The 14038-nt window shown below is 44.0% G+C and overlaps 1 protein-coding gene across 1 annotated transcript in view; it reads left to right on the top strand.

Annotated features, from left to right (window-relative positions):
* The window catches only part of LOC146202745 (alcohol dehydrogenase class-3 chain H-like), a 68822-nt gene that overhangs the window by 37050 nt on the left and 17734 nt on the right, over window positions 1-14038 (top strand). Inside the window, exon 7 of the mRNA XM_084588300.1 lies at window positions 2257-2387. Coding sequence (XP_084444426.1) covers window positions 2257-2387 — 131 coding nt within the window. The remainder of the gene's footprint in view (window positions 1-2256; window positions 2388-14038) is intronic.

Below are 14038 nucleotides of genomic sequence, written 5' to 3'. Positions count from 1 at the left end.
AGAGGCAGGGCACAAAACAGCAAGGGGATCAAGTCTCATCTCCACCACTTGTGGAAGAAGGCCAGGCCGAGACGGCAAGGCAAGGGATGCCGTGTCTGGCATTTATTCCGATGGACAACCGAGGCGCGTGCCACCAGTGGCGCCGCGGAGAGATGAAGATGATGATGGTATTTACACGTGAAAGACGATCCTTGGAAGGCTCACTATATATAGTACTTTTCAGTCTCGTTTGGACATTTGCAAAGAATGGGTCAGTACATCATCTGCATTTAAGACAGCAATACAGTAAAAGCTCGTTAATTCTAATTTCACAGCATCTGGAAAAAGGTTCGAATTATCAAATGGCCTCAAAAAAACTGGCAAGAACCTTTCGCATTATGGTAAATTTACCGTGTTTACTCGCGTAAAGAACCCACTCGCATAATGAACCCACCCACCTCCAATTTTTGCCTAAGAATTTGAATAAGAAAAAATACATAAGGCTTGGGTCGTTAGTGCATCCCTCTGTCATGGTCTATAGAGCATTTCTTGGCAGTGCGCCAAGATGCTGTGCCAGGGATAGTGTGTTTACCTTTTGAGGTTAGCTCTAGCAAGGGGGGAAGTGAACTTGGCAGAGTGCCAGCGCTTGTCTGGTTCTACAAGTGTCTTTTTAGTATTTGTTTTATCGTGCCATGGGGTGATTGGGGCGGGCGCCATATACTGCCACTCAGTTATTGGAATGCGCGTAGCAACACACGCCTTCTGAAGCGAACGGTTTTAAAAGTCTCAGTCATAATCACGGCTGACCGCATACTTTCGTTGACAACAGATGGCTGGAAGGATGAACCCTCGCAAAAAAAAAAAAAAAAAAAAGCATTTTTCCCACGTAACCTCTAGCACGCGCCGTCCGACGTCATAGCTTTTCATGGGCGCCGGCAGGACCGCGCTGACAGTGTTTATCCGTATTTCCGAATTAACAGGGCTCGAATTAACGAACATTTAGTTGCGAGTTTCGGAGATTGCGTGGAAGAGAGAGCAGGCAGCTGCCGCCGCGGCCGCCAGCTCCTACCCTCTGGCGCCACCAGCTGCCACGGCAGTCATGGCGCCAGTTAGGCTTTACCCACTCTGCCATGATTTCACATGGTTTCATCTTCTGTCCCCGTTTTGGACGTGCGCAGCCTCTAACTATGCGGTCTTTCGCAGAGGTTTTTTTTTTTTCCAAGCCACCCAGACGCGGCGACACGTACGCGACACGTAATTCGAATTATTCTTAGGGGAATCAAATCGTATTCAAATTAAAAAATTAATGGGCTTTTTTATACGCAGATCTCTATGGAGCTTGGCCGGACCAGGTATTGTAGTTCGAATTGACCAAAAATTTGAATTATTGAGGTTTGAATTAACGAGCTTTCTCTGTATCGGTCATATACTCGTCATACTTTTGACAAAGAAGAATGATTCATTTTTTTTTATATTTCTAATGGGCAGATTTTATTGTAAAGACTTCATTCACATGTGGAATACATTGGTGACATGCACCTAAAGCAACTATGTTCTGTTTTTCTATGTTCTGTTTCTTGTTCTATTTATGTTCTGTTTTGTTCGGTTTTTTGGTGCTGCGCATACTACGAAACCAGCAGACGACAGCACGCAACGAGGCGAAAACCGCCCGCCGCTGCTGCAGCAGGCACGGAGTGAGCGATGATGTGGTTGCACCCCTTGCAGCGGCGGAGAGCGTATCTTAAGGAAAAGCACTTCAATTAGCACTTCTATTGCCTCCGTGGCAATTGAGAAGACCGCAGAAAAGATCATCCACTCTCCCTCGAGACCGGCTGTGGTTGTTTATGCTTTGCATGAAAAAAAAAAAAGAAATCTTTGTTGCTAGTCTTGCATTGTAGTGGCCGGTTGTCCCCATTTACCTTTGAAAAGTGAGCCTTGCAGAATAAGGTGCTATTTGTTGGCAGCAGTGCCTGTTGTGATTAGTATTTTTGAACTTGAAAGGCTGCTGTGGTTCATGAAAAAGAGGGAATGGAACTTTGAGGAGGGGGGTCTTGAAGAAACCAACATTTTATTAATTGCCAGTATGTTTGATTCAGGCTTCCTGATCCTGGGTAGATGAAGTTGTTTTGTACAGCATGCAAGTCAAAAGAATGTTTTCATTAAACTTAGTATTTATAATTGCTTCAGTGCTTTTGTGTCCTAGCCTGAAATTAGTCTACAAGCTGTACCTTTAAAGTGAAATATGAATGTAATGGGTGGTATTTCTTTTTGTTACAGCTATGGAGTTTGGTTGTACGGAGCTCATCAACCCAAGGAAGCTGACTGTGCCAATTACACAGTACCTAGTTGAAAAAACAGATGGTGGCCTGGACTTTACCTTTGAGTGCATTGGCAACGTCGAGACTATGGTGAGAGCATGGCGTAGCTGGCTTGTTTTTGCATACTGCCTCATAAAACAGCACTGGTCCTTTTTTGTTTTGCTTTGTTTTGTTTTAATAATGTTTTTGCTTTCTGGTATTATGGGCAGCTATAAAAATAGTAATCATTTGATGTTTACAGTAAAACCTCATTATTCGACTTCCATTAATTTGCAAAATCAGATAATTTGGGTCACCAGGCCCCTGTAAAACACTCGTGTAGGTCTATGGCATCGGCAACAGTGGCGTACAAGTAGAATATCCGCCTCGCATGCAAGAGGACCGTGGTTCGAATCCCGGTGCTGCTCAATTCTCCACCAGATTAAAAAAAAAATCCGCATGTTAATGGAAATTCATAAACAGGTTTGGGGTGCGGCCTGATGCCGGTGAACACCTCTAGCAATGCACTCCCTTGCCAGAACAGGAGTTGGCCACCCTGGTGCAGTAATTGGCCACAACCTCCCATGATTAGTCCTATAAAACCTCGGCCCTCAGTCACCAGCGGCTGCGGAGCAACTGACCATGGTGGTCAGACCTGTAACGCAGCAGGGGGGTGCTAAGAATTTCTGGCTTCGCTGGACAAGGCGCTATTGGAAACTGACCTTGGCAACGTTTAATGCTGGAACCCTAGCTAGTAAGGCTAGTTTAGCAGTGCTGTCAGAGGAACTAGAGGGTATGAATTGGGAGATATTGTAGGGCTTAGTGAGGTTAGGGGACCGAATGAGGCATATACTGTCCTGAAGGATGGCCATGTACTGTGTTATTGAGGTTTACCGGAGAGGCACGAACTAGGAGTAGGTTTCCTTGTCAATAAGGATATAGGTGGTAATATAGAGGAGTTCTATAGCATCAATGAGAGGGTGGCAGGCATCACAGTTAAGCTTAATAAGCGGAATAAACTAAAGATTGTACACCTACATGTAGTCATGATGACCAGGCAGTTGAAAGCTTCTACAAAGATGTAGAATCGGCAATGCGAAAAGTAAAGACGCAGTATACTGTACTAATGGGTGACTTCAATGCCAAGGTAGGGAAAAAGGCAGGAGACCAGACAGTAGGTGACTATGGCATTGGTTCTAGGAATAGCAGGGGGGAGTTACTAGTTCAGTTTGCTGAGTGCAATAACTTAAAGGGGTAGGGACACCAAAATTCTGTGCTGTACTTTTGGGCTGTAAATAGTGCGTAGCGATTCCATAAGCATAGAGCACGGTGTTAGAAGACCAGAAACACAACATAATTTATTATCGTATTATTAGTATTCAGCAGTTTTGTTTTCAGTTCGTAGTGGCCAAGTTTTTACTGGACGTCAAGAAACAGACGACATAAACAACATTGAAATGTCACGTGGGCCAAAAACTCGTGACATCAACGAGTAGGCGCGTCGTCTGCTCTGTTTACAATGTGACTCCGCCGCATGCTCTCATGGCTGAGTCACACCGCAGAAAGAGCTGGCCAAATACATCCGTAAATATGATGTTTGCGCCGTTTGGCTATTCTGTCACGCTGTGCCAACACAAAATATTCGGAAATATGCCATTGTCGCCTGTGAACAGCTGTCACCAACTCGCTCTTCGACAACTTGCTGTTCGTATTAGTGCCGATGTCGGCCACTCGCTTCGCTACAATTGTGCCCAAATTCCTACGCTATGTGAATGGCTGGCAGAAATTAAAAGGTTAGAAAGGTTTTGACTATGAAGGCGCGCGCGTAAATATTCGCGAGTATATAGTTTGAATAGCACTGGTTGGGGCAATGTGGTGATTGTTGAGACAAAACTCACAAATTTTAGCGAGCGAATGAAAATGGTCATTGGTTATAGTTTTGGCAACAGTCAACAGAAATCGACAATTGCTAACATCGCAGAACGCGCATACAATCACCACGAAGCGCAGGTGTGACCCCGGTGCGCTGAGCAATGCTGCAAGCGGCCCGAAACAGCCGTCGGTGCTACTTGTGGAGAAAATTAGGCCGATTGAGGACAGTCGCCATACACACGTTCTATTGGGCTGATTTTATTGTGAGATACGCTTCCTATAGTAAAGCAGTGACGGAAGAAACCTTTATTGCAGCGTTGAGTCACTGACCTGTTCCCAAGTGCCGTCCTGTGAAACTGACTAGGCCTAGCAATGACTAGAGCAGGCAGGGGGTATCGCAGTTCGTCGCCTGGCACGCCCGCGAAAGGCGTTGTTGCCAAAGGTTCCATCCTTGTGCAGGCATATGCGACTGTTGCACGAGTATATCAGCAGTCCTGATAACATTTATCTTTTCTGGTACAAAGCAAAGGAGTGCTATACAATGCTTCACTGGTACGCGGCCGGCCAACAACAACGCCGTCCGCCGACCATTGCTGCGTCGTCGGCAGCAGCCTTTGCAAATTTTACTGAATGAATACTGCCATCAAGCATAATTTTGGTGACAGTTAGCCGTCGTGCTGTCCGTGTGTTAGAACTGCTAGAACGCTACGGGTGCAATAGAACAGCCGAAACGAGCTGACCAGCAGCATACTCTCTTATGTCAGAAAACTGTGCAGTGACGTCACAAATACTTGATTATGATTTTTTCAGTGGACCTATGTCACACTGAATGCACTAGCAATGGTTCTGGAATGCAATAGCGAGCATTTCCACAAACTTTAAAAAAGAATTAAAATATTTTCTACGCCTCCCTTGAGTCTAATACTTGACTGATCTAGCCTTCAAACACAAAGAAAGCGCATGACAAGTTTAGCACAACCTTGTAATTTGGTGTCTCTACCCCTTTAAGAATCATAAATACCTTCTTCAACAAATGGAAGAACTGGAAGTGGATATGGAAAAGCTCTAACGGGGAGAATAAAAATGAAATTTACTTCATCATCATCATCATCATCATCAGCCTGATTATACCCACTGCAGGGCGAAGGCCTCTCCCACATTTCTCCACTTAACCCGGTTCTGTGCTAGCTGCATCCACTTGACCCCTGCGAACTTCTCAATCTCATCCGCCCACCTAACTTTCTGCCGCCCCCTGCTACGCTTTCCTTCCCTTGGAATCCAGTTTGTTACCCTCAGCGACCATCGGTTATCCTCTCTTCGCACTACATGTCCTGCCCATGTCCATTTCTTCTTCTTAATTTCCACTAGAATGTCGGTAACTTGAGTTATTTCTCTGACCCACTCTGCACGCTTTCTATCTCTTAATGTTACCCCTACCATTTTTCGTTCCATAGCCCTCTGGGTTGTCCTCAACTTAAGTAGAACTCTCTTGGTTAGCCTCCACGTTTCAGCCCCATAGGTGAGTACAGGCAAGATGCAACTGTTGTATTCTTTCCTCTTGAGCGATACCGGTAAGCTGCTAGTCATAATCTGCGAGTGCTTGCCAAATGCACTCCATCCCAATCTTATTCTTCTTGCTATTTCCTTTTCATGGTCCGGATCTGCGGTTACTACCTGCCCTAAGTAGACATATTCGCCTACTACTTCCAGTAATTCGCTACCTAATACTGTGCTACTTCATACTGTGTTATAACCTCGCTATTATGCAGGATGTAGAGGTAATCGGGAAAGTGTGATTCAGTTGCTACAGGATGGTAATCTGAAGAGGGAACGAAAGAGATTAGTAAGAAAGAAGTCCATCACTGAATTAGCTGTGAGGGGAGGGCAGTAGAGTTCAGGATCTCGCTACATAATAGATATTCATCTCTAACCAAGGAGGACGACATTAGCCTAGAAGCAAGGAACAATAATTTCAGAGATATAATTAGTGAGTGCGCTATAAAAGTAGGCGGTAGGATAATTACAGAAGATACCGGTAAGCTGCCTAAGAGATGAAAGATTTGATTTAGAAACTCCAAATTATGAAAGCGTCCAACCCAACAGACCAGATAGACTGGCAGAGATATCAAAGCTAATCAATAAGTGTAAATTAGCTGATATAAGGAAGTATAACATGGAGAAAATTGAGCATGCTGTAAAGAATGGGGAAGCTTTAAAGCGGTGAAGAAGAAACGGGGCATAGGCAAAAATCAGATGTTTATACTGATCTGTACAAGCCAAAGTAGTCAGGACAATAATGAGATTGGCGGTAGGGAAATGCAATCAGACGTTTCACAAAGGATGAAGTTTAGAAAGCATTAGAAACTATGAAAAGGGGGAAAGCAGCTGGAGAGGATCAGGTAACTGTAGATTTGTTGAAGGACGGGGGGGGGATATGGTGCTAGAAAAACTGGCCACCCTGTATATGCAGTGCCTGGTGTCACCGACGGTACCAGAACCATGGAAGAACGCAAACATCATCTTCATTCATGAGAAAGGGGACTCTAAGGACTTGAAAAATTACAGACCAATCAGCTTACTGGCTGTTACATGTAAGGTATTTACCAAGGCAATCGCTAATAGAATCAGGACAACCTGAGACTGCAATCAAGCAAAGGATCAAGCAGGTTTTCGGAAAGGGTACTCTACTATCGATCATATCCATAGCATCAAGCAGGAGATAAAAAAATGCTCAGAATATAACCAGCCCTTATACATAGCGTTCATTGATTACGAAAAAGTGTTTGACTCTGTAGAAACCTCGGCGGTCATGCAGGCATTGCAAAATCAGGCGGTAGACGAGATGTACGTGAAAGTGCTGGAAGATATATATAGTGGCTGCACAGCAACCATAGTTCTGCATAAAGAAAGTAACAAATTCCCATGAATAGAGGAGTTAGGCAAGGAGACACAATCTCCCCAGTACTATTCACAGCTTGCTTAGAGGAAGTATTCAGAGACTTGGAATGGGGGCAGTTAGGGATGAGTACAGATATAGATGGAGAATACCTCAATAATCTGCAATTCACTGATGAAATTGCCTTGCTAAGTAACGCGGGGGATGAAGTGCAAATAATGATTGATGACCTAGACAGGAAAAGTAGAAAGGTAGGCTTAAAAATCAATATGCAGAATGTAATGTTCAACAGCCTCGGGAAGGAACAGCAGTTTACGTTAGGTAGGGAAGCACTGGAAGTAGTTGGCGAATATGTCTACTTAGGACAGGTAGTAACCGCAGATCCGGACCATGAAAAGGAAATAAGAACAATAAGGTTGGGATGGAGCGCATTTGGCAAGCACTCGCAGATTATGACTAGCAGCTTACCGGTATCGCTCAAGAGGATACAACAGTTGCATCTCGCCTGTACTCACCTATGGGGCTGAAACAAGGAGGGTAACCAAGAGGGTTCTACTTAAGTTGAGGACAACTCAGAGGGATATGGAACGAAAAATGGTAGAGGTAACATTAAGATATAGGAAGAGCAGAGTGGGTCAGAGAAATAACTCAAGTTACTGACATTCTAGTGTAAATCAAGAAGAAGAAATAAGCATAGGTAGGACATGTAGTGCAAAGAGAGGATAATAGATGGTCGCTTAGGGTAACAAACTGGATTCCAAGGGAAGGAAAATGCAGCAGGGGGACGGCATAAAGTTGGGTGGGTGGATGAGGTTCAAGTGAATGCAGTTAGCACAGGGTCGGGTTAATTGGAGGAATGTGGGAGAGGCCTTCGCCCTGCAGTGGGTATGGTCCGGAGGATGATGATGGATGATGGTAGTGGTGTTGTGGGGGTGGTGGTGGCATCAGAAGATTGTTTGTTTGGACACCTTGTGGCTGGGCTCAGTCAATCTGAACAAGCTCTCGATGCGATGCATTGCAGACGTCTGACCTGCACATTACGTTCTTTGCACTCCCTTAAGTGCATGCAACAACGGGCACGATGAGCAGAAGGCGCCTCTCGACACACTCGACCTGCCTACCCCCATGGGTAGGTAGGCCGAGTGTGTCCAGCACGTAGTTCCATTTTCAGAGCTTTGTTGCCAACCTGTGGCAACAGAAGCTGCTGGCCCCACATCCCAGCCAACCGGCCATTTAGAACTGTGATTTACTTGTTTCGCTTGTCACTGATGTTTTTTGTTGTTTTTCGAAGGCACCTTGCTGCTCCAGAGCCAATGTACACTTCCCTGATGTCCGTTCATCAATGTTTCGTAGTTATCTTATCCCAGCACGCAGAAACTCCATGTGTGTCACATTCTGTTGGCTGTTTGTGCTGTAAAGTTACCTCACGTGATGACACGTTCACAGAAGCTCGCTACCACATCGCACACAGAAAGAAGCCATGGGTATCTTTACAGCTGTGGAGAAGTTCTGCTTGCTACATTTCCAGTAATCTGCCTGATTTGACGAAGCTGCAGAAAATCGTCGCACAGTTTTTATCCTAAAAGAAGGTTACCATTTGTTGGGTTTTCACCAAATGCATTGGATGCAGTTAACACCAACTTTGTTAATATGGATTCTTAGATAAGAGTAGCATATGAGAACGTTTGGTTGGTTTTCCACAGGCAATGTAAAACAAAGATCAGTTGAAACAATGAATTGTTTCTCGTGTCCTTCACAGTCCATAGTGTCTGTGAAGCATTGTTGAGACAAGCTAAGGGGGAAACATGCTAGAATGCTTCCACACCAGAAAGGTTACTCTGCAAGCAAACTTGCTGCATATTCACTGGTCTATTTCATGAGTAAACAGCAGTGCATTGATAATTTTCTGGGCATAGCTTCCAGAGGCTAAGCTACAACGACATTCGCAGTGATCTTGGTGTTCTTTTCAGTGTAAGACGTCACGAGTTCCAACTTACTGGCAGTAAAATTTTTAAATGCAATTTTCTCGGTCCTTTGCTGCTGGGCAGGCATTAACATAGCCAGAAAGAGCGGTAGAATCGATTTGTACTAAGAACAAAAATTAGATGAAGTTGTCTTCGGGGTGGTGTTTTTTTAGAACATCAACAGTCAACTCTCATGTGAACATGATTGTAGATGGTTGAATTCGAAGAAAGAACAAAAAACATCCACGCATGCCCCACTATACTTTGTTTCAGAAATCAACCAGCAGCTGTGAGCCGTGGTACTTAAGATGTGATACAAGATGGCATGTGATGTAGGCATACCATATTTTCTACTGTATAAGTCGCAGTTTTTTCTGAAAATTTCGTCAGTGCGTCATATCCATCAGTGCGAAAGAAATCCAGGCACAGGCACCGAAAAGGTGCCTGTGCGCTGCATGATGTCAGTGCATGTTAATAGACCCAGGTGGTCTAAATTAATTCGGAGCCCACAACCACAACGTCGCACATAGCCCATATGTCACTTCTGGGTGTTAAACCCAACAATTTATTATTTTTACACTACAAGGGCGGCGAAGGCATGTGCCCGACCTGGGAAATGACGTACCATAGCTACGCGCCATCTTCTGGCATGCACAGTAACTACATTTTTAAATAACTCAAAAATATCATCAAATTCTTTAGCAAAAAAATGATCTGGGACTTGCACAATTAACTCAACCAATAAGGCCAGGCAGTAGCCTAGTTTGTGTTGCATATTTTCCCTCACTACTCCGCTCTCTCCTCCTTCCTTTTCTTCCCACCTTCTTTTTTTTTTTCTGATGGTGTAGCCTAAACGCAGTGTGCAAGTGCGTGCCATCTGTATGTTACAAAATAAAACATTTTTAAAAAGTACTGTTCAGACTTTGGATGCTACATGCACCTATGCGATCACTTCCTATCTCTGGATGCGTGCATGTGCGGCGGCTGCCGCAAGCATATATTTTCGTCATACATTCTCACAGCTCGATCCTCATTGAGTTTTTTACCGAGTGAGCAGGTGCGTCGTATGCACCAGTGCGACTTATCTGTGCTTTTCTTTTACTGAAAAACTGCCGTTTGGAGGGGGGTGCAACTTATACACCGGAAGATACGGTAATTAAATTTCTTTGCTATTGGCTTTGTGTCTAAAGAACTCAGAGTGGTCAGATCCTCTGCGTCCTGCATCCATGGTGTATACACAGGAAAGTTGTATCCTTGGCACAGCCCACATCTGTCACCTGCCAGAGGGCCAAATGGTTCTGCAGTGGGCGCAAGTTCCTTAAAAAGGGCTTCTATATGCACCTCTGTGCGGAATTAAAGACACACCTCTGACAGTGCACGGTGTCAGTCCAGATGCCGTTAGATGGCACATTGGCAGCACCATGCCTGGTGGTGGTCGCCTGTGGTGTGATGCATGTGGCTACACTAATTATACCTACCATTTATTTATTGCTGTTAATAGTAGTATTGTAGGTCAGACAGTGAACTGTGTAGTTGGAGTCAGTTTAGGTATTAAAACAAGGGTATTAAATGGAACGACCCCCTTGATACTTCACAGTAATTCAGTTGTAGTGTGAGCCTTTGAAAAATAACCTGCAGTTATGTCATAAAATGTTGTATAATTTACCTATTTGTCGAGTGCATACCATTATTTATTTCATTGCACCATTTTTTTTTTTACTCTGTTTGCTCGTTATCAATCTCTGTTGCAATTTTTTTTGTGTTGGTGTGTGTGTGTGTGCATGTGTGTCTTTGATCTCTGTATCTCACTTCTGCTTAAGGTCTGTAATACATGACAGCCACGTTTGCTAAGTAAAAAAAGGAGCTAAGTGACATAGCACATTTAGTGCCACAGCTGTTGGTGAAGTGGATTATGAAGACGGCGCGAAAGTGACGAGGACAAGGAAGGAACACCAAAGTAACAGGACAGGCGCCAACTTTCAACTGATGTTTATTCGCCCAAACCCTTTCATATTTATGAAGCACCCAACCGTATCACAAAGGCCTATCACAAAGTGATCCACGTGGAGCACTCAGATCACCGGCGATATTGGTCACAGACAAGACAACCTCACAGTGTAATCAGCCAGTAAACAAATAATAGCAATTCATCACAGTAAAGCACGCTATCCAAAAATATATAAAAGCAACCTGTTCGAAAGAGTCCTAAGATTATCGGAGTGTACAAACACACAAAATAAACATATCAACCACAAATTGAAATCAACCACACAAAGCAATACGCTCGTGCCCTAGACAAACACGGCACGTGTTTGTAAACCTCCCTTCGACCGCAATAACAAAAACAGGTGACAAAGATTATCAGAAAGACCAACAGAAACGCTTGAACAGGTGACAATGGAAACAAAAATGACCAACAGAAACTCGGAAAGAACGGGCAAAGAAGTTTAAAAGCTAAGGGATTCACCTCATCGTCAACGTAAAACGAAAACAACCGACAACACCTATCAAGAATAAATAAAACCAAAGTATAAAATCTACAGGAATCCTTCAAGAAAAGCCACCTCAGAGTCGCTGATTGAAATGGACGGCTTGCTAGCGCACAAACTTCCTACTTTCTTGATGAAAAAAGCCTCTACTACTTCTCGCTCAACTTTATCTCTACCAGATTTCAAAAAAATCGTCTTTTCTAGTTCCGGACGACACCCTTGGCAGGCTTTGCAGTGGTCTGCTAGGAAGCTTCCATGCTGATTGCGAACATTCCGCATATGTTCACTGGCACGCTCATTGAAACAACGACCGGTTTGCCCTATGTAGACCAAACCACAGCTCAAAGGAATCTGATACACAACTCTTGACTTACATTTGGTGAACTTATTTTGATGTTTAATAGCGCAAACCAGTCGTTTATCTGGCTTATTCATTGAGCAAAGCTTAGAAAGTTTTGAAGGCGCAGAAAACACAACTTGAACCTGAAATTTACTTGCAACTTTTTTGATGCCATGGGAAACTTTATGGATGTAAGGAATAACTGGCATAGGCTTCCTTCGTACTTCCGGGTTTCTTTCAACATTTTTTCTCTTCACTTTCTGAAGCAACATTTCAGAAACAGCCAATATTAATGGGGGCGGGTAGCCTGCTTCTTCCAGCCTTTTTACTTGGGCGCCAAAGCTAACCGACATCATGTGATGGCATGATTTTCCTAAAGCGCTCTGAAGGGAATTCGCAATTATAGCTCTTTTGACCAGCTTCGAGTGGGCACTGTCAAAAGGTAGCAATCCTTTCTTTGATCTGGGATTGTACGACCAGCAAATATGGTCGTTCTTGAACACAAGCCTTAAGTCTAAGAACTGCAGTTTGTTGTTAACTGGTTCCTCCCATGTAAATCTGAGGCCTTGGCTGTGATTGCGGAAAACAGACAATATCCTAGTCACACTCTCAGCTAAATCAAACTCAGGTGCCCCCTTCAGAATAATCAAAAAATCATCGACATATCTGAAAACGGAAACAATATTCGGGTCATGGAGTTGACTTTTGATTTCATTTCCAACAGCTGACAAGAAAATGTCACAAAGAACAGGTGCCACAGAAGACCCAATACAAACACCTCTTTTTTGAACAAAGAAATCACCTTCAAATGAAATAGCGGTTGAGTTCAAGTAGAATTCTAGCAAAGCTACAAAGCTCTCGCTGCTAATCCCAGCGGAATTTTGAAACTGAACAACACCTGTGTCCATGATCTTTTCTCTGACCGCACTTAGGAGTCGTTGATGAGGGACGGAATAATACAATTCTTCAATGTCGATAGAGAACCCGTTATATTTTAGAGGGGGCAAAGACTCTAGTTGCTGTACGACGTTTGAAGAACTGCGCACAAGGAAGGGATCATCGCTCACCAGTGTGCAAAGGTTCTTCTGCAGGTAGCAACTGACGACCCGTTGCCACGTTCCTCTTTCCGAAACAATGGTGCGTAGTGGCATTCCAGGCTTGTGAGTCTTTACTGTAAAAAATACTTCAAGGAAAGTTCTATCTTCGTCTTTTGCTCTCTTCTTGATGGCGTCCAAATGCAAATCATCCAGAATCTTAAGTGCTTGCCGTTTTACAGAGCGCGCATTGAACTTGACGCGTTTGAAGTTCTTGTTGACAGCTGCAGTAGCCTTTTCCCGGAACAACCACGTCGGCAGGACAGCGAAACCACCTTCCTTGTCAGCTTGGAGTGCTAGAAGATTATTGTTTCGGAAAGAGGAACGTGGCAACGGGTCGTCAGTTGCTACCTGCAGAAGAACCTTTGCACACTGGTGAGCGATGATCCCTTCCTTGTGCGCAGTTCTTCCAACGTCGTACAGCAACTAGAGTCTTTGCCCCCTCTAAAATATAACGGGTTCTCTATCGACATTGAAGAATTGTATTATTCCGTCCCTCATCAAGGACTCCTAAGTGCAGTCAGAGAAAAGATCATGGACACAGGTGTTGTTCAGTTTCAAAATTCCGCTGGGATTAGCAGCGAGAGCTTTGTAGCTTTGCTAGAATTCTACTTGAACTCAACCGCTATTTCATTTGAAGGTGATTTCTTTGTTCAAAAAAGAGGTGTCTGTATTGGGTCTTCTGTGGCACCTGTTCTTTGTGACATTTTCTTGTCAGCTGTTGGAAATGAAATCAAAAGTCAACTCCATGACCCGAATATTGTTTCCGTTTTCAGATATGTCGATGATTTTTTGATTATTCTGAAGGGGGCACCTGAGTTTGATTTAGCTGAGAGTGTGACTAGGATGTTGTCTGTTTTCCGCAATCACAGCCAAGGCCTCAGATTTATATGGGAGGAACCAGTTAACAACGAACTGCAGTTCTTAGACTTAAGGCTTGTGTTCAAGAACGACCATATTTGCTGGTCGTACAATCCCAGATCAAAGAAAGGATTGCTACCTTTTGACAGTGCCCACTCGAAGCTGGTCAAAAGAGCTATAATTGCGAATTCCCTTCAGAGCGCTTTAGGAAAATCATGCCATCACATGATGTCGGTTAGCTTTGGC

Source organism: Amblyomma maculatum, chromosome 1 (genome assembly GCF_055883805.1).
Source record: "Amblyomma maculatum isolate TAMU_Amacu chromosome 1, ASM5588380v1, whole genome shotgun sequence".
NCBI classification, from domain to species: Eukaryota; Metazoa; Arthropoda; class Arachnida; order Ixodida; family Ixodidae; genus Amblyomma; species Amblyomma maculatum.
The sequence above is the reverse complement of the archived record's forward strand: the minus strand, read 5'-3'. Positions and strand labels throughout refer to the sequence as shown.